A 27,910-nucleotide genomic window follows, 5' to 3' on the forward strand; every position below is an offset into this window, starting at 1 on the left:
AAAAGACAAATTGGCCTTGGAACTATGTGCTCTTCTAAAGTTACATGGCTAAAGCACTAAATGTTATTAATAGGCCTCGTGGACTTGGTAGGCACACTGGCTTTTATCAGGTAGTACTTTTTGATTTTGGGTTGACTTTTACCATTCCTCTCTTCTCTCATCCCTAAACTGAATGCATAACTTACATTTCTGGAATCTCATGTCTTGTTTGGAATCAGCCATACAAGCTATTCTGCCCTTACGGAAAACTAAAGAAAGGTAATCATTTAGTCTGAGGTCATATGCAGATTAAATGTAATCCTACCCCTTCATCCATTTTTCTTTTCTTATTCATTTTTATTAACTTGGCTTAAAAGCTTATCTCATTTCTTTTAATTTCCTTGTCAGTCTAACTCAGCTTGACTTCTGGTAATTCTCACTTCACCCATATGCTTCACAACCTTCCAGATGTTGTTTTCTTTGATGATCAATCTCCTTCATTCACAGTAGGCTTTTCTTACAGTTAATACCTCCTCTGCGGTGTTATTAATTAAGTTAGGAGTCAGCTCTCTCCCAGAATTTCTTCCCCCGTCTTCAAAAAGTCTTACGAAAACTGGCTCTACTGTTTTTTATATTCAGTGGCAGTTGTGACTAGGCCTGCTTAAATATCCTGTCCACATCTCTCCCAGCTTCATGCTGCTCTCCGCCTTGTGCACAAGGACCTGTGTGAATGGGCTTGTGAACTGAATGAAGTACAACCTGAGGAAAAGTTTGTTTCTCAACCACATCAGTGGCCTAATCTGCTTCCCTGTGAGGCCCCAATATAGCTATGGCAGTATGAGTGAGGGAGCAGAGTAAGGGCAGGAAATGCAACAGTGGCATTACAAACTCCATGCAAGAAATCTAAGTCAAACTACATCTTTCGGTCGAAGGAATGTAGAGTACTGAGCATCAAAATCTACAACACCTGGAAGGCTGTTAAGAGTAGAGAGAATAGAATTGCCAAAAGTCAATCAAGATGAGAACTTTCAAAGGAAGTTTAAAAAGTGTTGGCTGGATCTTGGCACTGAATTCTCCTTTAGCATTTTAAAATTTCTCCTATTTAATAATGCTACTCTTAATTATTATAATCTATATTTAAATGCCAAGACTAATGGTTCATTAGCATGATAAATTAGATTGTGAAAGATAGGTAAGTAGGTTATAGGCAGGTTAAACAGCAGCCTTCCAGTCCTGTGGAGAAATGCAAGATGCTAAAATGAGAAGCCAGAAGATGTACAGTGCATCTTTAAATGATTGCCATAATTACATTTCAAACTGTGTCTGCCCACATGACTGATTTCTATTAATGCTTCCACAGAACACAAAATATAAAATGCATTGTTTAAAGTACATTTTCAGAGCTAAAGCCTGAGCAGAACTTAAGCCTCAGAATACTTTTTTGGCATCAAAACTTATGTAGCAATAAGTGAACTTGACAGCATTAATAAATCTCATTCCCATTTGAATACTTTGAAATAAGCATAACTTTTTTGGTGACTGATGGATATGAGGATCAATGAGGTTGAAGTTATGACTCTGTGTAATACAACTGGAATTAGATAATAAATGTTGCTCAATGGAGTACATACAGAATTGATACCCTTTTCGGAAGGTAGCAACCTATTATAATGAGAATCAAATTTGCACTGTATTGATGCTTTGTATAAACCATAGTTAGAGATCTGACCTCAACTTTTCAAGCTGCTTTCATTTTAATACCCTCCTGCAAAAAATAAAGACTGCTGGGTTGTCACTTTAGAGCTTCCTTGGTTTTGACTTTCAGCTGTGTCAAAATGGTCCTCTGAGGCAGAAGTAATGTGTAATTTCACCACACAGAAGTCAGATGCATGAAGTGATGGAATATGTTATTTCTTTGTAAAGACATGCTGCAGAGCAAGTCTGGCATGGCTGATTCATATTTTGAAATTGCAATGTGTGTGTTTCCTCCAGTATGCTGAAGACCCTGGATTCGAGACACTCAGACTGTGTGTATACTGGTACAATAAAAAATACCAAGAAACATTCTCAGGCACTGGAATTTGATCATGGATACTGTCAGACTGCGAGAACTGTCCCTGGCCAACTTTGGTGCGCTCGCTGCCATCTCTGAGACAATTCTTGTCACATTTTGGGTGTTAACAGGAATGACTAGAGACCATTTGTGAAAGACAGCTTAGATGTCTTGGAAGACAAAATTTTGGAAGATAAAAGCTTTAATAGCAGGGATCTGGGCATTTCTATACCATTTTTCTCAGTGCTAGGGAGTGGTTAATTTACTAACATAGCCATGGAATCACTTTTGGAGCAGAGAAGAAAATGACTCAAGGCAGCGGAGAGAAGATAAGATTTTTTTCCTCTTTCCCTTTTTCTTCATGGAAAGAAAGCATTTAACTTTTGTAGATGGGAAAGAATTGGCTTTCTTCTGCTTCTTTTAGTGATCTAATACAGAGGCAAGTCAGTAGGTCTTTTAATGTTGATATAGAAATGGAAGAATGGAAATGCTGTAATCCTCAGAGAGCTTCAGCAGTAGAACTACGAGGGTAGAAAACCACAAAGATAGCCTACTAGAGCTCTTAGATGGTCCTTTGCTGTTACAGACAAGTCATTGTTCTTAGGGTCAGGAGACCATTTTCGGAAGACCTGCTGCATGCTCCGTGTGGAAGCGGAGTTTCAAGAGACCAGGCACATTTTTTTTTCCCCTGAAGCTTTCAGTGGATATCATTCCTGAGTTCATTTGAATTCTCATAAGGTTCATCATCTGGCAATACTCATTAATGTTTTGTTGGGAAATTTGAATAACGGATAAATATTCTAGGCATTCTTGGAGGAAAGAGTGGATGCTGTTTTCAGTTATAGGTGAATTCTCAAGCGCTGCTTTTATTTATTTCTCTGTACTTGCTTTCGGTCTTGGATGAAAGATCAACCTATGTAAAGCAAGGCTGAAGACTCTCTTTATTCAACGAGTCACCATAGCCGCATTGATGAACCTCAGATCTATCTTCCTGACAGGAAAGGCTGTTTCAGAACTGAGGTATAAAAGGAGCTGTAGTGAGTTCTGCTGTTCTTAAGGCAAGAAGTTTATTCTTCCAAGCTATTTATTCACGTTAAGAAAGAGAAGATCAAGAAACGAATGGCAGAAGGCTTAATTAAACCTATCATGTTTCTGTCAAGATGACATTCTGGTAACAAATCCATACAGACTGTCTCAACTTTTCCTTTAGAAATTCTCATGTTGTTTAACAACAATAAAGAATTTAGGCATATACTTAATTTTAAGCATGTACATCACCTCATCAACTTCACTAAGATTACGCAAATAACTTAAGATGAAGTATTTTGTTAAACTAGGGCCAAAGTTCTTAGAATCTTGTATCATTGAACTTAATTATAAGTTGAATATTTTTACAAACATCGAAATAAGTACCACTGCAGCTAAAATTCAAATAATAAAAATATACATTTTCCTGTTTAAAATTCTGTCTGATTCTGCTAGCAAAAAAGAGCTAGATTGGCAGAATTTTAAAGCAGATATGTACAATGATAGATTAGATGTGACTATCTAGATACTCTGTATATACTCTAGATACAACTTTAGAGTAGGTATGAACATTAATCTGGGAAACAGGGGTCCAGGAGTTTGATCCAAGTTCTCTATCCTCTGAAAATAGGACCTTTACCTTTCAATCACATTCTGTGAGGAAGATCTAACTATTTTCCCTTGTGAAACTGCCCCAGCTTGCACAAATAAATAACGGAAGAGATCAAAAGCAGGGCCTCCACATCTGAAAAAACAAAACTAGAAGTCAGATCCCTTCCTTCTGTGAGATGCCACAAAATATTCAGTCTTTGTTGAACTGAAACTATTTGTAGAGTATAACCTAAATTCATATTAATTTCAGGTTCACTGAAATTGTATTCTTAAACAAATAAACCATGAAAAGCAAAAACCAATCCTATATGCAATTAACATTTTAAGTCATGTAATCCTGGTTTGCAGGTGTATCTTGAGCATGTATTTCCTGAAAGTAATTTGAATTATGTAGAAAAAAATCCAAAGTTCTACAGTGCAAATTAGTATTGTATATCTGGCTCTTCTTAACTAGTGTAGTAACATTCTTTACATTGCTATGACATTTCAGAGAAAAGCAGTACATAACGTAGGCTGTATTACAGGATGATAGGGGACATTTTTAGAAAATGAAAGTATGACTAATGGCATTCTGATTTCTTTCCCAACTTCAGTTTGTGCTTGTCTTTCTTTTCTACTGCTTAATACTGTTCACCTTTGTATGGTTTAGGAGGAAATATTGATATCAAAATGTGGTTAAGCATTTTGTTATGATGTATATTCTTGAATTAACAATGAAATCAGTTTTTTTCTCAAGTCTAGAAAATTGACTCTTTAGAAAATAATTCTTATTAGGAAATTATGGAGCAAACCCAATGAGATGTCCAGAGACCATGATGGTAAGAACATTAAGATCATTTCATAGGAGGTGAACTCTCTAACAAGCTGTCAGAAGCATGCCATGATGGAATCTGCAGTACTCAGGCTGTGTCCTCAAAAAAACTATTGATTTATTTGTCTATAACATTGCTGACTTCTTATTCTGTACATCAGTGGACAGTCATGGTAGTTCATCATTTGGAAAAGGACATATAAATTATATCTAATCAATACCCTTCTCTCTAGATTAAATGAGAAAATGGATTCAATTAAAAAAAAAAGGAAAATGATACATAAAAGCCATTGACAATAAGATGAATAAAATTGCAGTGAGGAATTCTGTAAATGACAGATGAAAAGTTATTTCCCTCCACCCTTTCTCTGTTTTTTAGGATATAGTAAGTATCACAGAGATGGTAGACTTGCAAATGGTTGTGTAATCCACAAATGGAGAGAAGCAATACAGAGACTGCACATGTGGCAAGGGTCAGCACAAACTATATCCTCTGTTGTAACCAAAGTCACAGCACACTATTCCAAGGAGAGGCTGTGGCACCCTGGACAAAAATATGCAGTTGTTGTGTAATAAAGCAGGTAGATTTAAGAGGCTTGGAAACTCTATTTTTTTGTTTTTGTTTTTTAAATTTCCCTCAGGTTCTAGTCACTTAAAAGACACACTTCCGTTTAAACTCTTGTACAAATGCCTAATGCCTAACGTAACCAGTGTTGAGAAAAAGTTTAACTTTAAAATCCTCCTTTAGGTTATACACATTCATAACAAGAGAAATCAGAGGAAGTAGAGAGGGTATAGAGATCATGCTGAGCTAAACTTCTGAATTGTGACCTTAAACTTACAATTTTTGTGATGAAGATTTCTGATTTGCTTGATATTTTTTCAGTGTTTTATTTTTTTTTACTTAAAATTCTATTGAAGGTAAAAATCAATATCTGCTTTTCTCTAAAAATATATTTGTCCTTATTTCTTTACATTTTTTTTCTCTTTTTGCTGTTAACTTCATTAAAATAATATGACACAGAACAGCCTCGGGCAAAGAGATCATAAAGAAAGCAAAGAAAAGAAAAAGAAAAGAAAACTCTTTTCTTGTTTTAGGGCTACATAAACATTTGCAATGTTAACTTAAAATTCAGAGCAGATCTCTACTTCCACATAACTGGTCTTTCTGGTTCCCGATACAAAAATACCCAAGAATACAGGAGGCTACTTCAAGTGTTATGTCTTTAACATATATAAAATGAGGTAAATTTTCAGTTTCTCTCTTTCTGTCTGTCTGTCTCTCTCTCCATTCACATTTTCTCTTTCAAATCCAAAGAAATCATACAAGTGTTTCAAAGTCCTATTTTAATTAGGCACTTATATTCAAGTGACATAGTACATAGATGTTTATATCTATAACACGTAACTGGTGCTGAATTACATAATAATAATCATAGCACCTAGGTTTTCAGTAATGCCACTGTAAGAAAGCCAAGACCCAGTGCATGGGCACATTATAGCATATGCTGTTATTTTTTTCCTGTATGACAGTGTCAAATGCCCTGTTAAATGGTCCCCATAAGTTTTTTTTTTTTTGAGCTGTACGTGATTTCTCTCCTTAATTTGAATAGCAACTCTGTGACCTGCAAAGATGTAACTATTTTTCACAGCAGTACAAACCATGCATTCAAGCAAGTCCATGAACTTATTTTTAAAATTTCCCTGTGAGAGTGGTAAGCATCTAAGCTTCTGGAATCCACAGCTTTCAATGAAAAAGGGAAGCTGGATGCCATTATGTATACCTCTACATCTCATAAAACAAATGCCTTGGTTTATGTCTGGGATTATGAGTCACCCTTCAAGCCAACAGAGCTCAGTAAGATTGCACAGCACCAATTACTTTAATTATTTGAAGGTTATGCCTTTTCGTTACTAACTTCATTTTCAGTGCTTTCCTTTTTGTCGTGTTGAAAATAACTGGAGACACTGAAGCCTGCTGTTAAAAAATGCCCAACTGTAAATATATATTGAATTTTTATCTTATCGTATTTCATTACAATGATGAAAATTCATTTTGAAAATACATACATTTATTGGAGGATACTATAACCTAATCATTGGTTGATCCATCTCTACCTATACAGCGCTTTAAATTTCCACACTAATTGCTGAATGAAGGACACCGTTGAATCTGAAGCCAATTCCATTATATTCTATTTACCACATGATTGTTTTCATCTAATTAATGGATTTAAAAACAAGATAAACAGTTATTAAGACATGACATGTAATATATTACTGGGTTAAAATATTACCAAAGTATTTCAGAAAGATTAGGATTACACTACAAAAATTTTTTAGATATGAAGTAGTAGGCTCCACAGTATTTTGTTTTAATTCACAAAAAAATTCTTCATGCTGTAATGTAAAGAGCTTTCTTTTAAGCATCTGAAAAGCAAATTCCTTTTTTCTAATGGAAATAAAGAATATTAGCCTTTTGGGAGCCATTGTAAACATTATTTTCCCCAGGATACCAGCATGAAAATCTTCTATTCTTTGCTTCAAGAAAATTTAGCTGAATGTACTGGATAAAATTCAAGAGTGCCTTAGAAAGATATTTTAAAGCTGAAATCAGAATGGAAAATCTTTATTTTTAATTTATTTTTAATTTATTTTGGGTTTGATTTACTAAAACGTGTTTGTGTGATTTTACCTTCTGATAGATTACTATGAGTTTACAGTACATTGACACCAATTTATACTGTGAATTACTGCATGATACAAATAACATTTCAATAGTGCATATTTGTTATTCCAGGCTATGCTTGAAAGGCAAGAAAAATATTTCAAGGTGCACCTTGCAATGAATGGAGAACTTTTTGCATATTAACAATTATCTCTGTCCAATAACCATTAATAATAACTTACTGAGCATATCATTGTAGCTCATAGCATGCAGAGAAAGAAGATTTTATAACTGTTTGAGTATGTTGTAGTTTAAGAGGATAAGCAAACATATACAGTGCCTGAGATACTTGTGTGTGGAATTTGAATTAAGAGATATTACTGTTATTATTTTGGTTGTGCTATATAACTTCAGTTTTTATAGAGTGACTTTTTTCAGAAAAACAGAACTTCGCTGTTGGAGGACAATGGCAATAAGCTTATAGATTAAAGATGAGTAAACACTGACACCAAGAGAAGAAATGCGTAACGTTTGCTGGGGATTTAGAATAAAAAAGAGCTAATAAAAGATGCTAAAAGATTAGATTAAAGAAGTAGATGGAAGTCATCTCAATGTCTTAATATTTACCAAAATATACTGAAATTATCAAAATGTCATTCAGAAATCCCTTGAAGTTAGAGGACCCCTTAAGAATAGCAATTTGAAGAAGCATTAAGTCAAGAATGGAAGAGACAGCATCATGCTAGAAAGAATTTGAACTTCTACAAATAAACATTAAGCTTGAAATTGCTCACATTAAAGGGCTGCTCCCAAACTTCTGAAAGAAATTCCACCAGTTATGCCTCTACATCTTTTTTTACAGAGCTCTATGTACTTGTAACAGCCTCTTCTCTCCTGCAAGCTCTGCAAAATTGTTTGCTGCACCTAGCAGTCCTCCCTTCACCTTGTCTCAAAAAGCTTCATACCATTCCCAAGCTAATACTTCAATGAATTGAAAACACATTCAAGTTATTGTAGCATAAGAACTTTGACATCTGCAAAGCAGTTGTGAAAGCTAATAAAAAAATTAAAAGTAAAAACAAACCTACCAAACTCAACCCCTTCTCTTATTCTTTCTTTACAACCTTAGCTAAATTTATTGGAAGTAGTCAAAAAAAAAAAAAAAAAAAAAAAAAAAGCATAATGTAGCTGGAAATACATGGGGTCCTATATGAACTCTGGACCTAGCCACTGAAATCCCATTGACTTTCTGTGGCTTGGGCACCAGCTCTCAATTTCCTTGTCATTTCTTCAGCTGGAGGTCAAATAGCCACCTTTTAGCCATTCTCCTGAAAGGGGAATGAAAATCTGAGGTTCAAAGCCCTGGCACAACCCATATTTACCACTTGTCAGGTTCTATAACCAAGTGATTTGTTTTACAATAGTTTTGTTGTCTAAAAGACAAAATGTAGCAGAATTTTCTCAGAGCTAAATTTAAGATTGAGCTCCAATGACACCTAATGATAAGACCACTGTTATGATGTCTAAAGTTTTAACATACTGCCATGCGGCAAGGAAACTTTAATGAACCACAGTATTGCTCCCAGCTTGGGAGTGGGTAGATAATCCCCATACTTTAGGTAGATAATCCTTATACTTTAACAGCACTTGCAACATAAAAGACTAAAACACTAGGTTTGAGAGGTCTGGATTTACCAGGAAGGGGTGGAAAGACAGAGGATCCCTCGACCTCCATGAGCTCTCTTGAGTTCTCCAGGTCACTCCATGTATGAGCAGGCAGGCAGGTAGGCAACTGCTCCCTGTCCTTGCTGTTCTGCAATTGTGACTGTATGAAGCTCTGCCTCTACACTTTGTGTTTCATAGTAATGCTCAGTTTTCAGCAAGATCTGAGAATTTAGAACAGAGCTCCTTTTGGACCCCTGTCTCTTAAAAACCCTCACAGCAGGGCTTAACTTAGAAAAAGCCCGATGCACTAACACACACTATGCTCACATAGGTATAATTATAGCTGCAGACTACCTAGCAGATATAGGTGCACTTTATCCAACTATGCGGTGAGTTTGTTGTTATCTATTGCTAAAGGACAAGCAGTCTTGCATGTGTTTGAATACTGTAGTAAAATGATACACATTTCAGAAAATTAGCAATGAATGAAATACATCAGAGGGGAATATACAAGTAGGTCAATAAAAGATAACATTTGGGATATGTGCCCAAATGTTTTATTAGTTTGTTCTGACTTTCCCTATTAGTTGATTCTGACTCTTCTCAAATCAAAATTCCATGGAAAACAACTCTTTCCCACTAAGTATTTTGTTTCTAACCCTCAGATTCTAACCTAACACAGTAAGTCAGTAGACAGTGTAACTTTTGTGTAAAACACCAGATGACAATTTAGAACCTTATCAAGCAATATAAAGATCTGATTTATCCATGTTAAAATAAAATGTTACTCACATGCAAACTGAAGAATGGCCTCTCTGCTTAATATACTGCCAAACATGTTGGTAGTTAAACATTGATACTGTCCAGAATCCTTCATTTCACTGGGGTTGCTGATGATCAAACTTCCTTCTATTAAACTGTAGCGATAGTCACTTTCGATGTTGATTTCAGTTCCATTTCGAAGCCATCTTGGGAGAAATAGAAACAAGCTACTTAAGCATTTTATGGCCAAAGGAAGGCATCATGCTTAGTATACAGAAGCTCATAGCACCAGCTATTACTAAGGATACCTGCTATTTAAAGATTTTGGAGTAATGCATTACTTCGGCAAACTTTTGGATGGAGGCGTTCCAAAACATGCCTGCCCAAAAGGTAAGTATTTTGTAAAAAATCAAGTTAAAACAGATCTTCTACCTCTGAGGAGGTGTTCTTTCTCAGAAGAGGAAGGATATTCATAGTTTTGCCTGTGCTGAATTGAATTAGAAACCCTTTTGATTGCAAAACACTACTGTCCACAAAGGAGTGGGACTTGAAATTTATATAACAGATGCATCCTTTATGTCCAGGATATTACTTTTATTGTGCTCACAATAATCAGAGTTTCAGTTCGTACTTTATCACTAAAGGCTTAGGCCCAGATGACCTCAGATGGTTGATAGTGCTGAGGCTGCACTGAACGTGAACAAGAAACCTTTCTCTTCCATTCTCTCAGCATTCGTTTTTCGGGGCTCTGGAGAAACTTGATTCAAATGTAGAGAAGAGAAGACCTGTGAAGAACAGGGAGGTAGATTTAAAGACATATGCTCTTGGGGAATAAGGGGTGCTGGCAACTGAGAAAGGCAAAATTATATTAGCTGCACCAGGACACATGAAACTGAGAGAAGACTGGGACTGGAGAGACTGGAATTATCCGGCAGCTGGTCAGAGTAACACCTACTTTTAAGATATGGAAACTAAGATCAGATGAAGAGTTGGCAGAAGATTGACTAAGTCTGGGAAGCATCTGGGAGTGAAAGGAGAAGCCTGAACAGTAGAGATAGTGAATATAAGGTGGAACACGCCAGGTAGTCTAAATCATGTTATAAAGTATCAAACTTGAGGCAATGGATTGAATAATTCACAGATTCATTAAGGTGAATACTTTTCCTGAGGTTGAGACGTAACCTAAGAATCTCTCCATTTTTATGCTCTGCGAGCATTTTTTTTTTTTTTTAATATATATTCTCTGGCCAAGAGTCTCACCTCTCTTACTCATCTTCAAAGGCTGAAACAATAAACCCTCAAATACTCCACTGGCTGCAAGAGAACAGATTTTTTGAGGTACGTTAATGGATTCAAACACTCGGAATAACCTTTGGTAGGGTGGCAATATCCTGGTTAAAGAACAATAATCCACATAAGAAGACATTTTATAATTGCTTTTGTATCAAATTGTTAAAAGAATGTTTCTGATATTGCAAAGAAGAGATAAGTAGTATAACAGGTATCATGAATCTGCATGAAAGGTGTCACACGGCATCAATATTACGATGCATATGCATTTCCTGCAATCACGAGCTAGCAGCCATTCTGAATTCAAAGTTGCCTCAGGAAATTACCAAGCACTTCCAAGCTTTGCTAAAGCTCAGAAAAGACTGTAAGAACTTGGCAGCATCTGGACTCTAGAGGCAACTTTAACGAAGTAAAATCAGTTTACCCTAGGTTGTTAACATTCATGGCGAAGGAGGTAGAGACAGCAGAATTCAGCTGGAGTACCTCTGAATTCTTCTTAATCCAAAGGATAGACTTACCAGCATTAAGATGAACTGTAAAATTTTCATTTGTCCTTTTTATCATGACTGAACTTTTGATTGCAAAGGACCCCTACATTATTCAATACAAGGAATGAAACACTGCTGACAATATCTTTGTATCAGAAAGGATATGTCTGTAGGATTCTCTACCTAATTTTTATAGAGATTCATACTTAGCAGGGATAAAAAGAAGTAGAAATTGTCATCTTGAACAATTTACATAATCGTGTGTCAATTTAAGATTAGTTTTTGCATTAAATTATAATGAGAGTTGACTATTTTTATGAAATAAGAATGAAAAATGAATTGATCCAGAAATGATGGAGATTTAGATGAGGAAAAATTTGAAATGAAATGTTCATGCATTTCCAAATGGGAATTGAAGCAAATTTCAGCTTGCTTTAATTGGCTGGCTTCACTTAATTTCATTTTCAGTTGAATTCAAAGCAATTGTAATGCCTCCCCAAAAGTTTGGAGCCTGGCAGCTCCATGACTATATATCCTGTTCTGAATTATCTGCTTCCCCTCACCTATTCAAGCACATTAGAGGAAAAACAACACTGAATCATGTGATATGTTTTCTTTTAGGTATCCTGACTGATTCTGGAGGACAGGAAACCAAATATAATACTTAATAGGCAATGTGCTGATGGGAAAAATCAATTTTTTTTTCCTGGACAACAAACGACGCAAAATATTTCAAAATATACTAATTTGGCTTAAAGAAACAGAAAATCCCCCCCCCCCCCCCACTGCCTTTTCTATCAGAAAATGATACTGGTAAAAAAATTCCAACTGTAGCCTAAGTACATCCTAAGTAAAACAGGGGATGTAGTGTTTCATGAGCAGGATGTGTAACAGAGTGCTGCTTCAGGGAAATCTGCACCTGCCTGGTGAGGCTTGTGCATGCCCATAATCCTCACTGAAGGTCACTAATTTATGATGTTCCTTATTGCATGGGTCTTAATGTAATGAAGTATGATTTGCAGACATCCTGAGCAACTAAAATCAGTTTATCTCAGGGAGCTATGCCCTAAATCAATGCATCTAGATATGTTAATAACTGGAACAGACAAAAAAAAAACCACAAAGAAATTAAAAATTCTGATTTCAGGGTAGAGCTTGACCAAGGAGAAAGAAGCTCTTAGCAAGGAAGAAGAAAATCTGCAAATGAGGTGAGCATTTTCCAGTCTGTTAACTTGAAGTAATGTCTCAGGAAAGAATAATTTGTAAACAGGTTATGAACAGGGTATCATTAGTCATACAGGAAGGAAATGAAGTAAAATGGCACTGACAACCTCAATTTTGGCTTTTTTGAGTGCTTCAGGTGTTCTTTTAATATAGCTAAAAAAAATTGTATTGTGCTTTATTAAGGGCTGAAGAAAAAATGTTAGCAGCATGGTCCTCACTTTCTATCTTAGTAAAGATCTCGTTTGTCCTGGGTTTGTAGATAATAGGATGGTGTCTTCTTTGGTGATATGGAAATATGCCTTCTCACTATTTCATGTGGAAAAAGCTGGGGGGGGGGGGGGTGAAATCCATCGAACTTCTGTCTATCTATAGCCTTTTTTAAAGGTAAATTCCCTCTGCACCTGCCTTGGAGAACAATATGCCTTTCACAAAGTCATTTATAAGTTTTTTTCCTTCCCCAACTGACACATTGCATACACTGCACAGACAAGTGGCAACAATGGAAGAGGCAACAACGGAAGAGACAGCAGTCAAACTGTGTTGTCAGAATTAGGCCTTTCTGGTCAAAGTTTTCGTTGCATGCACAGCAGTCAGGACAGCATGTTTATGAGGGTGCTGACACCAATTAATCTCTGGCAAACTGAAGAAACAGATATGCTTAAAGTCTGTACCAGTTTACTGCATTCCACTATGAAAATTCAAAAATGGTTGGACTAAGAAAGGAGATGGTTCCCCAGAAAGAGCAATTCCAAAATATTAATGAGGTTGTCTAGGAGGGCTGAACATAGGGTCCCTTCTTCTGAGTGGCAATTTGTGCCTCTTCTCCATGGGTACATGCTATATTTGATGGACTGACAGCTCTTTAATAGCATGGAGAACTAACATACATCATTTTTTATAGGTGAACAAAGTAGCAAATATGCAACAGATATTAGAGAAGGAATGTTGATCAGGTTAGATGTAAACACAGCTTTCATCTCACAGTATGAGGTGTTGGTGCAATTCAAATCTGAAGAAATTCTGGCCACTCATTCGTAAGCCCATGTTACATGTCTTAGTCTCGTCTGTGCTGCTTGGGGAGGTTGTGCCGTGCATCCGATCTGTGTATTGAGTCACATTTGTTGCAGTGTGGCAGATTCAGGGCACAGTGCTGTTGTGCTAGGGATATTTAAGGATGGTACTGCCTCTGAATTTATTATAGTCATAGAAACTGAGGTTCTGGGACTCAAGTCCAAGGGGGGACTCATCCAGAATCCGAAAAGATCCACAAATGAAATGAGAAGTTTAATCGGTAAAAAATAGAATGCAAAATTGATGATTGTCGTATTTGATGAAACACAGGTGTAAGAGTCCTTATGCTCCTGTATGTGAAGAATGACTGTGAGAAAAGATAAAGGATATCTGGAGAAAATAATTAACCATATGCTCCCCCAACCCTCCTACATTGCCTGTAATTTGCATAAAATATGAGCAGAGTCAGATATAGCAAATGGAGGAAGGCGACTGCGGCATACTGTTTCTACCTGTAAGTGGGCACCATTGGTGCACTGAAGTCTCAGACTCCCATGTGTGGCATAACAGATAGTGAGGGAACAGTTTGTATGGGAAAATGGGAAAGAGTTAACATGGAGATGATGGTTACAAAGGACTAAGATGGTAGACTAGGCAATGAAGGACTTCAGGTTTGCCTCAGCCATGGTTTCCTATATTGCATAGTCATGCCATTTAATGTATCTGTTATTTATTGCTTTCCTTATAAAATGGGATAGTATTTCCTAACTTTATAGTATACTTTCCTAGCTTCGTGTTCAGAAAAAGATCAATTAAAGATTTTGATCTGGTCAGCTGTTACAGACATGAGTCATAAAAGTAGAAAAAAAGCGGCCCTCCACATGGGTAGACACAACGTAGGGAGAACAGAATTAGATATTTCACAAAACCCTTTGCCTTCGTTTCCTTCCATTTATGCTTCTTGCTTATTCAGAACTCTTACTGCTCCCAGCAACTGGGACGGCCTTTTGGGTCACGGCACTTTTCTATTATACTGTTTTCTGATGCACACTGGTGCTCAGAATCCCCATTGTAGTGGCCACATATTCAGAAAAGCCACAAAAATTTTTTAAACATGTACCTGTATGTGGGAGCAGGATTTCCACGAGCTTGACAATTCAGAGACACTTTCTTCTCCTCAGAATCAGTGGGAAAAATCACATCATCTGGCTCTTGCACAAACACTGGTCCATAATCGACACTTTCTGTGGAAAGAGAGAGTGCTGTAGTTTGGGATTTCTGAACAAATGTTAACATATTATAGCTTTAAAAAACTTAGATTATAGCAGGTAAGTTTTCCAGAGATTCAAATCACATTATTCCAGATGCTATGTTAGAAAGGTTATAGTTAACAAACTAAAAAGAAAAGAAAAAGGAGGAAATAACACTAGGGCAATAATAAAGTAATATTTTTTATTCTAAGGCTGTGAATTAGAATGTCTTTCTCATCAGAATTTTTTCTGGTCCAAACTGTAATGAGCAGCTCCAGAGGATTAAGACAGCTAGAGGAATGAACCCCATCCACAGGGAGAAAGGTAAACAAAAGCTCTGCTGCTGCTTGCAACAGCTCGTATCACAAAGAGCTCAGACTATCACAGTTTCCCTCATTATGTCAAAGAGCTGCTAAGAAAAATCACTTGTAAAATTAATGACAGTAACTGGTAGCTACTATTAAATAATATATGCCAAAATCTGACATTTAATTTTCCTCTGCTGTCTTCTCTAATTTTAGCATATATCTATATTTTCATATGAATTTACAGTTATCGACAAGAAAGCTGAATAGACCCACAGAATACATCTATGACCAACTACTCCTAATGCGTAGAGGGAAGTGTAACTTTCAGAAAAGTAAAGGGTTGCGAGTATGGCACTCCTGATCATGCAGCTCTGAATAACGAAAATGCTCACAATGAAATAGAAGACTCTGGAATTTTAATCAGCTTAGACTTGCTCCCAACTCTTAACTCATTTAGTCCCATATTACTGATCAAATTTACAGCATTGGCCTAAGGATTTGGTCTGTGTGGGGAACAAGCACATTGTCCTATTAGTTGTAATGAAACATATGGTAGCAGGGTTCTCTCTGTCACTTTTACAGTTTCATATGTTCACATCACCAAAGTCCTCCAAGGAGTACTGAGGACCATGTGGCACATTAAACAGTTTATGACCTACTGATATATTTTTAGAACCTCAGGTTAGAGCTCGTCCCCTATCACTGTCCTACCAGGCAGAATACCAGCTTGAAGCAAGGAAGAATTTCACATGCACCTGAGGAAGACCCCCTTCAGCCAATTTTTTTTTTTTTTGGTCATTGATATATCAAAATGATTTACTGTATTACTAGACTAAGTCCATTCAACTGCAACCACACATCATAGGTTCATAGCCCAGGAACTGTGACCTGGATTCAGACGTTTGGCTGGATGGGAAGAGGCACAAGGGACTATGGGTCTTGATGAAGACAAGGGGGTCTGAAAAAGGATGAGAAACATGGGAAACACAGACCACAGCATGATCAAACATACAGCATACCCACTACATAGTATGATAACACTATGACCTATTTTTCCTGTGTTTCTCATCATTTCAGAGGTGTGCATTCCCAGGTTCCACCTCTTAAAGACTGTGGTATTTTGGTTTAATAAATTCTATTATTACCATATTGTGAAAGGACCACATGAAAACCCATTGTCCTTTTCATCCTTTTTCTTTAGAGAATATAAATTTTTTAATGGGTCTTGGTTTGTTCTATTAGATTTCTTTTCAAATGTGGATTATGGAAATACCTTTATTTTCAGATAAGTATATTTCTACTGAAATAGATTCAGACAATTAGTTTGTCAGTTTGTAAAGACAACAAATAAGAGTAGTAACAATTATCAGTTTGTTTTGCATCATTTTCAAGTTTCTCAAGCCTTTTTGCAGGACTGTGTAAGGGAGTGGATTACTCTTCTGCACGTTTACATTAATGCTGTATTTGTCCAATTACGTCAATTGGGCTTAGTGGCAGGAATCTGTTTTCTGGGACAGATATCTGCATCATTTTCAAAAAATAGTAGACTATACTGATATATGCTTATATTGTAGAAGTTAAAATAACTCCAGTACTAACTTTTGAGCACTTCATCTGAGGCTGTCACAGGGACAAAAGAAATCAGCTGGTAAAACTTATTTTAAGCAAGGCAAACGTGGGAATAAATACATTGGATTGTTTCTTATAAATCATTTACTTGCTTCTTACATAGAACAAGAAAGAATGCTAATGAATATGGGCATAAATAATCAAGACACTCATTAAGCTAGAGTTTAGCAAACACAACAATTAATTAATGAATGCAAAACCAAATCATTATTTAAGATGTGTTATCACATACAGAGTCTTAGGTGTACATTAAAGGAGTACGCATGGAGACTAATGGTTTTAACTTCTTTCTAGGAGTGACCCCACAGGTTAAACATTTTGTCACAGTCTAGGATTGCTACAAAAGAGAGAAAAGGATGCAGTGCTAGTATAGTATAGGTGCTGGTGTCACTAGCAATACAAGTGTTCTGACTATCTGTACAATTCACAACAGTAATATTGAAAGACTGTGTTTCACTCTCCTCTTGGAAAAAAAGTGAACTTTGCCAGTGGAGGTGGGTGTTCTTAATGGTAGTGGCAAAATGGATACTTTCACTATGAGGAATGGGGAACACAGTTTTTACTGACGTCTGCAGTGAAGACAAAGGTAAGAGAGAAAGTTCACTGGATGCAAGTCATGTTCCTGAAAGATGGGAAGATGTGGTTAGTTGCTTATCTGCATTTCAAATGGACTGTGGAGTACGGGCAGAGATTATTTGGAGGCTCAGAAGTGACATAGTAATGAATGAGAATGTTCATCAGTTTGTAGCTAAATTGACTAAACTACATCTCAGTTAGACCATCTGGACTGCAACAGAATAATTAAACAAAAGGGACTATTCCGAAGAGACCAAAGCACATATTTAAAAGACAGGGCTTTAATAAAACACAAATTATTAGGCTTAATAAAGGGGTGATTAGATAAAATGTAATGGGCTGTGAGATGCAAGAAGTCATAACAAATCATCTGGTAATACCATCTTTATTTAAACGCCAATGAAAGTCTAGAAATAGGAAATCTTAAGTGTTTTATACCTCCTCTTTATTTCAAATGTAATGAAGGAAACACTGCAGGTGCAAACATTGCATTTAAATTTTTTCAAAAATATTTTAAATTATTTTTCAAATTAAAATACCAATTAGCTTATAATTAAAAAAACTTTAATTTTGTTATAAATAATGCTTCCAATAGCTCAAATAAAATGAAGTCTTGTGTGGGCTTTTGTAGCTATATCAGCGACGGGTGCCTATTTTAGCCAGCTAGTGCACTTAACATCCCGTTAAAGGTGATGGAAAGTCCTAGACTCTTCTGAGGAACGCCACTTGAGGCTTACTGTGTTCTGTTTTCTGTGTAGGTAGTTTAAGACTACTTTAAAACTATGAGATCTAAGAACATTTCCCAGAAGCCAGTTCACACCACTCTGGCAATGTTGCAGTTTCATGGTGGGATGAGACTCGGGGATGTAGATCTCATTTCTTAATCCATAATAAAGATAATGCAAGTTCAAGCAGGTTTTTAGGCAAGTAGAGAGTCACCATGTAAGCCAACAGATGTGCAAGACTAGATAATCATGGGGCCAGGACTGAGGAGTGTATCAGTCAATGTTGGCTCCACTGCCTTAAATCTCTGAAACTGAACAATGTGACTGAACAATTCATCATAAATTAATATAATTAATACATTTTCTAGAATAATTTTTTAAAAAGCATGTGTGTGTGTGGCATACATTAACAGATTTTTGACTATCTTTTGCCATTTGATCAATTTATCAACTGATATTTTAAATAGCAATTATTTATATGCTGTTCTCAACATTTTCATATTAAAGAAGGGAATTAAGGAACCATGATCTTAATTTATAATTTAAAACATTCAGTTCCATGGTAAATGAATTGGGTTGATATTCAGCATCCATATAAATGGTTTCAAATTTCTCCTGAAAATTCTATAATCACCATAGTACTATTTAATTTTGATTCTTGAATAATATCATTTCTTCTTTGTCTGTTATTCCACTATTGTTATTTCTGAGACAGACATCCCAGCTGAGAGAATAACGGGCAGACTAAAATCTGATATGCTTGGAAAAAACCTTATATCTAATGATCTGTATGGGATTTAGCGAGCCTTCTTAGAAACTGATGAATCTCATCTATTACTGCTTTAAGGACTGGAGATTTTAAGTAGGTGGCAACAAAGTTCCACAGTAGAAACGTATGAGAGATAAAAATTCACTTTTAAACCAATTTAGTGTCATTGCCAATCTTGGCACGTTATTTTAAGATATCCATTCATTTGGGAAATCCAAGATGTGTTTCTTTTAATAACAACAGGGAATATTTAGGAGAGCCCGATTCTGCATTCTTCTTGAGGCTTCCAGTCTGAAGTGGGCTGCCATGTGAGTTTCACATGATTGCAACCGGGAATTTCTTAATTTCTCTTTTAGGAGTATTGCATCATTTATTAAGCACATATTTAATCACCATTAAAAACTTAGATTTGATTTCTTCAGTGTACAGTCAAACTACACGTTGATTACTCTTCACAGACCTTGTTCATGTGTCCTTTTATAAACCAGAGTAGAAGGTTGCTCAATTACACTCAAGAAAGCCAACATCAGGATTAATAAACTCTGATTATCAGTCTCAGGTCTAATCAAGTACACCAGTCTGCTCTTCCTGATGATGGTCTTTCTTGAAAAATCAGTCTCTGGGTCTAATTGTGAACAGCTATAGGAGTCTGTTCTTCGAGATCTTATGCTGGCCTCACAAGGAAACGAAATTGCAAAGTGAGACTTTCAGATGACACTATACACGGATAATCACCAAGCAATAACAGAAGAAAGGGCCTGATCATAAAATCCACCTGAGCACATATGAGGTATTCTACTGAAGCTAACAGGCTTCTGTTTGTGCTCAAATTTTTACAGGATTAGAAACCCTAACCACTTTAGGACCTTAAAGCAAAAGAGTTCATAAATTAAAATAACCAATAAGCCTATGTCTACAACATATGTGCTCTAAACAACAGCACTGCTATACATTACACATGTACACTTTTATGCAGTTTAATTGTTTGCTGTAGAAGCAGAGCAGTCAGGGCTCTGGGCTGCTGTTTGCAGGACTGGCTTGTAGTCTGGCGTGGTGCCCGCGGCTGTGGGCAGTAAGTGCTCCAGAGGAAAAGGTGATGCCATCTGACAGCGCACCGATTGAGGCCTGAACGCTGTAAAGGGTACCTGGGTTCTGGTACATCGGAGGTGGCGTATCCTTCCTAATCGCCACGGGGAAGCAATTTATGCCCACAAGAAGCAGGTTTGATAGCATCCATTTTTTAACTCTCAGTGGCTCATGCCCTTAAAGAAGGCAGTCTTCTGTGGCTGTGTGTAGGAGGGTTTGGATTACATATCTGATCATTTTATTTCTTTCTAAGGTATGTAAGAGCATAAAATGACATAAACATTTAAGGGATTACAAAGTGTCATAACAAAAACGATGATGCAGAATAATTCAAAGTTTCTATTTAATTGGGTTACATCTTTTGAGAAAGAAGAATAGACATATGCATTTCTTAATTTACTAGTTTAATTTCTCAAGGGCAACATTTTTGTTCCTCACCTAGGCTTTTATTAAAACATCACCAGTTTTCTGTATCTTACTTAACTGCTATGAGACTGGTGATATATTATAGTGTGACACGTGTGCCTTGGGGATTATAGGCAGGCATTGCAACCAAGCAACATAACAGCTAGTTTGTTCTCACTTTACGAATTTTGAGTTGCTATTTTCAATACTTCTAATACTTTGAATATTTGATTTTTTCACTAATTTCAGTTGAGCCAATTAATTGCAATGAACACTTCCATTACAATTTATTATTTTAAATGGCATTGTCCAGGAGTGCAAGGAAATGACAAATATGCCTCACATTAGTAAAACCATTCCTTTAAATTATATCAGAGTATTCTTGAATATTATTTGGAATAAGAAATTCTCCTTATTGCACATTTGCACTTTCAAGGTGGACTATCTGACTTCTTAGTAGTAAGTAATGAAACCTTCCCTAGAGCAGAAACTGGAAACTGGGTGTCCTGCATCTCAGACAGTAGCCAAAATGTAGTTTCTCCCCCTTACATACAGATACACTTTCAGTCTCTCCCTCAATTATTGATGAAAAAATTCAGATATTTTTTGGGTCTTTTTGCTGAGAAATCAGAACATGCTCATGTTTTTAAATCATGAGAAATATTGCTAATGGGAATAAAGTTTCCTTTAACCTCCTAGACTTTCAATTCTGTAGTAACCGGAGTAGCTACATTCCTCTACACACAGCTTTTTTTTCTCCATTCTTGATATACTTCCAGGTCACTTGTCTATGGCATATGCATATATATACATATATTATATGCATATAAATATATACGCATATATTTTTTAATAAAATACATTGTATCTAAAAAATGTGTTTCCGTTAACTTAAAAGTCTTGAGACTTTGAGAAGACTTTTGTATTGCAAGGTAAGTACAGGAAGATACACATGCCCTAAAGGACATACACAGATTATAGTATGCTACACACTGGAACAGTGTACTATCCAGGCATGACAGACTTTACACTGTGAAAGAGACCAAAATCTTTCCTTGGATTTTCAGATTGCTATTTTCTAAAGTAGATGTATTTATTCGCATATCAAGAAAGCTAGGACAAGTTTTTCCTGTAGCTAGAAAACTTTACTTGTTCTCTGTTTTGGGATCTGAAACAAACATACCTGATTTAAACTTAAACAGTTGAAACTATCCTTCATTAATCAATATTCCCCAATATTTTTTAGCAAAGAGAAATTTTCTAGTAGTGTGTGTCTTTAATTCAGACTGGTAAATGGCTGAACGAAGCAGATGATGTGGCACCAGGAACTGTCACTCAGCAAGAGTTAGGTTCAGATTTCTCATATCTTGAAGTTCAGTGCTCCAAACACTTGCAGTTATGGACTATGCCCTTCTCTTATTCTAAAAGACATCAAACTGAAGATGGAAGGACAAAACCAGTCTTCCTTCAAGGTTAAATTCAATTATCTTTACTGCTGCCCTTCCAAAAGTTGTGGAAACAGTGAGGCAGAATGAGTGTTTGCAGTTTTAAGGTTTTTCAATACTATTTCATGGATGATTCTCATTTGCTGTGCACATTCTTTAGCTGTGACTTTACACACTGATACATAGTTTAAATTTAACTAACAGACTGTACTGCCTTAACTGCATGTTTACACTAAGTATTTCCATACAGTCTAAATTCAGCAGTGAGCTACAGCATAGTTCTTTTAATTTGAGATATCAGGATATCCATACTGAATCAAGAGTGCAAATTAAATGGCATAAAGTCAGTTTAAGAGGAGCCTTATTAGAAGCCATGTCAGGCCTCTGAGCAGGTCTGCTGGGAAATCAATTAAGAAGTCGCTTGAGAACCTGTATACTTAGGCAGCTAATAAATGAATTTTGTCTTTTCTCATGGCAAACCAAGCTCCTGAGTGTATGCCATATATTAGATGTTTGAATTATGCAAGGTCTCAACTGTAATAACATAAAATATGTTTTCCTCCCTCTTATTAATGTTCTCTCACTCCTGCCTGAAAATTGCAGCAGGCCCCTCATGACCACACACAAGCCCTGTGTGCTGTACCGTTTTCTCATTTAGTAGGCTCTGGCTAGTAAACACCATCACTTAACTCTGAGTTATCACATAAGGTTTGCAAGAAGGGAAATAAAATATTCTTCCTTCAAGAGCTCTATAATCTGAAAATAGGCCTTCATGAAAAATAAAAATCAATAAATTCACTAATTTAAGTAAATGGAATGCCAGACACGATATAGGGAACTTACTTCTGGTTTCTAAATATCACAGGTAAATATATTTCTCAAACATAAAGTCATTAATAGAAGATTTTCCATGTCATGAACTGAGAGAGGTTTAGAGAATAAGTTGACTTCAGCTGCCTGAACAGAGCTGTTTCTTGCCCTTTTGGATGATGCAGATTATCCTGCCTCGCCTTCTGCCACAGAGTCCTCAACGCTGCTATGCCCAAAGTGTGCTGACTCTCCTAGCTTCTGTTTCATACCTGTGCCATGGAGGTTCTTCAGATAATTAAGGGCTTTTAAAATATTAATCAGGTGCCTCAGATATAACTGTCTGGGTAACTGTCTGTGACTTCACAGCTGGGTCTACAAAGAGCCATAAGCAATGGAGTGACTCTACCAGGACTGTTTTATGCAGTCCTTATCGTTCTGAGGGGAGCGCTCTGATCAGTGGGGCTTATGAGTAGTGGCCCTTTTTCAGTTTTGTCTGCAATTAATATATCTTCTCTTTTTGTGAAATAGCAAAAGCTCAGCTCCAGGGTTGGAATGTGGTCCCTCTGTTTTGATAAGACTCATGATTATTGGACTATGTCAGATGCGATCTTGGCATATCTCCTGCAAACTCCAAGGATTTAGGTGGTGGAGTACCTAGTTTGAGGATCCCACCCCATTCTCTTAGAATGAGATCAACTTAAAATTTCTCAGGCCTCTCAAAGTCAGCATTTAAGTGTAACAGTCAAAATTTCTCAGGCCTCTCAAAGTCAGCATTTAAGTGTAACAGTCAAAATTCTTATCAAATTTAAACATTGTAAGCTGCCTCTAAGTTGTCAGACTGTTTTTTCCCAAGGAAATGAAGTGGAAAAATCAGGGTCATGCAGGGAGAAGGGGCTTTATAGTTCCAGCTTATATTATATTATTCATAAAGTCTGTTTCTTTTGCCTTTCAGTTTCCAGACACTCTTGCTGTCAAATACCAGGATAGTGCAATTCTGGTTCCAGTCTTCATCTTTGACTTTTGCCTACACATAGCAGGTTGCCTGGGAGGAGTTACCAAGGTCAGGTGCATGGACAATGGCTAAGTTTAGTCTAGTCCACTTACAAACAGTATTGCACAACACAGACAAATGCAGAAACCTGCCCCAGTTCCAGAAATGTTATCAGACAGAATTTATCTGGTTGCATGACTCAGATTGTTTGTGTTCTAGATAAGCCTTAATTCAGGAAATATATATTCAAGGTTGCACCTAAACCATCTCTGTTACACAAAAGCACATATGCATAGATCATCGTCTTCCAACTTTACTGACAGGAGACATAATACTGTAAACATAATCATTATGCTGTATGTGCATTGTTGAATGGCTGCGTATTATTTGTGATTTTCTTCTGTTACTATCTCTCTTCTATTACTATGTTAGACTATTATATTTAAATATCCCCCAACCTCTCTCTCTCTCCTCTTCTCTTTCCATCCTTTCTTCTTTTTTTCTTTCTGGGATATATTTCAGATAAAGATCATCATGAAAGATATGGGAACAGAAATGTGGCTTTTTTAAATGTAAGCAGATATGAGAAAATATGTATTGTTACTATCAGTTTCTGCATTTAAAGGTGAATGGCACCATATTGCAGTGCTATGTCTATCCATGCAAGCATATGTGGGACAGAGTTGACTACACAGTGCAGATAATTTAGAGAAAAAGTAGTGTTAAAAGATTTACTGTTCATCCTGAATTCTTTCTACTATAATTTCTTAGTAAATTAGAAAAATTCCAAAGGGAAAAAAAATATATATGTAAAAGAGACATTTTACTGCTTTATTATGGACATTAGTTTAATAGAACAAATCACGTTGTAATAGAATTTCAAGCCACTAGTTTCTACTTTCATGTAGCGAAGACTGTATAGAAATATTCCCCATAGGAATCTTTAAGAAATAATATTTTTAACTGGTGCCTTTAAGATTAATCTGAGGATTCTAAAGGGAAGGAAGTTCATTTTTACTTTGTGTTTTTTAGTAAAATCAAAATTATATTTGAGAAATACTGAGGTAAGCTGATAAAAATGTACATTTTAAAAAAATACATCAACAAAATATAAGCACAGTCATTTGAAAGATTCAGAGAGGAAAACTAGACTTACCATCATGTTTGAAGGCCTCTGAAAAGTGATAGAGGTTTGTTGGAGAGTAATAATGTTGTGCAGCTCCTCTCCAGCCTGGGGAAGATACACTTCCTAAGGAAGGGCTGCTTAATCGTGGTCTGTTCTTTGAATTAAATGAGGCTAAAGATGAGCTGCCAGATTTAATTCTTAGGATAGCAGCATATGAAGTGGGGAGGCCAGGAACAGCTTCTGAATATTCTGAAAAGAAAGAAGTGAATTCTGAGTACAGATAAAACCTATCATTTTGTCAGAAGTGTATTTTCATTGTGCATTAGAATAGTTTGGACAAAAATAAAAAATTTATAAGAAAATAGAAATTTATTTTTATTTAGCATGTTAAAAAAAGAAAGTATTAAAAAAACAACAACTCCAAGACTGTTGTTTGGAAACAGAGCATCAGAGACACACTGGAATCCATGATGGGCTCAGATTCTACATGGAAATGGGTGGCAGCAGCTCTAAGCTAGATAGAAAAGTTCACGTGCAGTTTCAACATAATGTAAAAATCATGTGCTTATTAAATTATTTACCTAGGTTAACATGAGTTTTCAAAATTTTTAATTCTATTTCTATGACTTTCCCTGATAGGTAGAAAAATATCTCCCAAGACGTCATCTTTCCTTCCCATTCTTACATTGCTTAATATGTGCAGTCCAAAAGCAATCGCTGTAGCTAAACATACTCTTTATTTCAACACTGCTCTGCAAATCAAGGAGACTTTTCAAAAATCCAAAGAATACGTTTATGTACAAAGATAGCTCTCCCACAAACATGCGCATGCCAAAGTCACCTCCTTTTTTATCTCTGCAACTTCCTTTTTTCCTTTTCTGCCCATATTTTAAATTTCGTTGTCTATGAAAAAGGAACACACACCAATTTTCTGGTTCCTGAATAACACTAAATATAACAGCAGTATTATTAACAAAATTGTATTATTATAATAGATCAAAAATATCACCTACAAACTGCAGCAACAGAGCAAGCAGAACTCCAGTTGAAATCAATTGTCCTTAACATGCAACAGCTGGAGAAGCAAAGTCTTAAGGATATGAGAAGAACATTAAAAATACATTGATGTGGATGAGGAAGGGGAGTCAGTCTGCATATCAAAGAAATGCCTATGAAGGAATTGATTTTTCTTGGGATAATGGAAATGGCTGGCAGAAGAAAGGTCATTGTTCTTTTATCAGCAGTGATGATAAATATTTATAAATTGGACATTCTTCCACACCTTGACATAACATGGAAAATGAAAAACTATGAGTGTCCTCTTCAAAAAAATTGAAACACACTGAACTGAAATAAAAACTCTTTAACATATTAGGCCATCCCCTTGCTGAAGAGCTTTTAGAGAGATATTCTAAGCGTAGCTTTGATTATTTTATACTTTGAATGATATAAAATTAGAGGAATATGCCTTTTACTTTATGAAGCTTGTGACAGTGAATTCTGAGAGGCTTTCAGGTTTTGAAACAAGGTTGTTTCGATACAGTACTTATTGCCTCTGATTAGATGTTAAAAATGCACACTTTACCTTTTACCTCATTTTCTTCTAGGCAAACTATATACATGTAGATTATACATTAATGCAGTATCTCAGTTAAAACTGAGATATAAATATAAAATTATCAATCAGAGAGAAAAGGCACAAGTAAGGAAAACTGCTATTAAGATGTTTTTCATAGTGGTCTCATAAACCATCTATTTCATAATACACATTATTCTGTTTCATATATCATATATATTGTATCATCTTTCCTGGCCCACAAAGAGAGAGAAAATAGAACTACATCATGCTAAAGTTAAAAATTAAAATATGGGAATATAATTTATAGGACCTTTTGTAACACTGTCATTGTAATTACTAATGTAATTCCTGCACAACAAAATAGTCGATTGTCTTTTGATACACTCTTTAAAAATTTTTAGCAAGACCTACCATATTTATGTATTTTAGTTCTTTCCCAGGGAATATTGAAAAATTCTGTAAATTTCCTATTAAAATCTTTCATTATTAAAATCGGTTACTTTCATTCTGATTTCTCTGCAAAATCAGATCAAGGTCACTGAGGTCTCTTGAAGAACTTTATATTTTTTTGGCTTATTATCTCATCAAATTTATCTTATGAACACAATGATTTTTTGGCCTTTCAAATATAAATAATTTCAGATAAATGAGTTGTGGTAGAAGCATCAAAGTTTAAATTTATCACACTTGATGCAGAAAGGGCATCTTCCTCATGAGCAGAGATGGTGTTCCCTGGGGAACATCGACATAAAGGAGAGGGAGCAGACTCTGGCATAGTCTGTTTCAGAGGAAAGTGCTCGGCAGTGACCAGAGGAGTCCTGGCAGCAGAATACCTAATAAGTTGTGTGTAAGCAGGCATTGCTGTACATGCTGGAGCTCCTTAGGTCCTCCCAGGTCAGGGTCTCTGATATGTGCAGGGGTGGTGATACCCTCCCTGGAAACTTTGCAGGAAATCTAAGGATGGGTTTCCATGGAGTTGGGATGTGGTCAGATTGTACCAGGAAATAAGGACTGCAAGGTACCATGCAAAGTGCTCTTGCCTTGAAAAGACACCACATTTCTCTGTCTTGTAAACACACACATTACCCTTTTGATCCTATCCCAAGCAGGATAAATTACCTGTAATACACCTGATAAAGAAACAGAAAGCAAAAAGAAAAAATTAGGCTGAAAAGTGAGGTTTCACAGAACTATTCCTGTGTATATTTTTATGCACAAGGAAAACATTACTTATTTTGAACACAGGTACATAATTCTGTTCTACAGGATCCTTTTCTACAGCTTTTTCAAAAAAAAAAAAAAAAAAAAAAGAAAAAGAGAGAGAGAGGCTAAAGCAGCAGCAACTGCTGATAGAAGAAATAAATACTCCTAGGAATTTCTCTTTTAATAAAAAGAATATGGACCTAGCTTTGGTCCAAACTTTGCAGCACAGCATAATAAACCTTAATAAGGTTTCCAAAAGAAACATGATTGCATTCACATCTATAATGAATGTACTGTTTCTTGAGTATTTTCTGCAAGTACAGGCACTTTTCTATTTTCGGTATGGTATTTTAGCTGTACACTCTTTTGCTTTATGGAAAAGGACATGGGTTTGGGAAAACTTTGTGTCAATACTATAT

General features: G+C 36.1%; 1 protein-coding gene across 3 annotated transcripts in view; it reads right to left on the bottom strand.

The window, feature by feature from the left end:
• The window catches only part of CNTN5 (contactin 5), a 656,184-nt gene that overhangs the window by 239,208 nt on the left and 389,066 nt on the right, over positions 1 to 27,910 (bottom strand). For all 3 annotated transcript variants that reach the window (XM_064505105.1, XM_026109144.2, XM_064505106.1), the window contains 3 exons: positions 24,740 to 24,958; positions 14,710 to 14,833; positions 9,607 to 9,782 (listed from right to left, as the gene is read on the bottom strand). In XM_064505105.1, coding sequence (XP_064361175.1) covers positions 9,607 to 9,782; positions 14,710 to 14,833; positions 24,740 to 24,958 — 519 coding nt within the window. The remainder of the gene's footprint in view (positions 1 to 9,606; positions 9,783 to 14,709; positions 14,834 to 24,739; positions 24,959 to 27,910) is intronic.

Source organism: Dromaius novaehollandiae, chromosome 1, assembly GCF_036370855.1.
Source record: "Dromaius novaehollandiae isolate bDroNov1 chromosome 1, bDroNov1.hap1, whole genome shotgun sequence".
NCBI lineage: Eukaryota > Metazoa > Chordata > Aves > Casuariiformes > Dromaiidae > Dromaius > Dromaius novaehollandiae.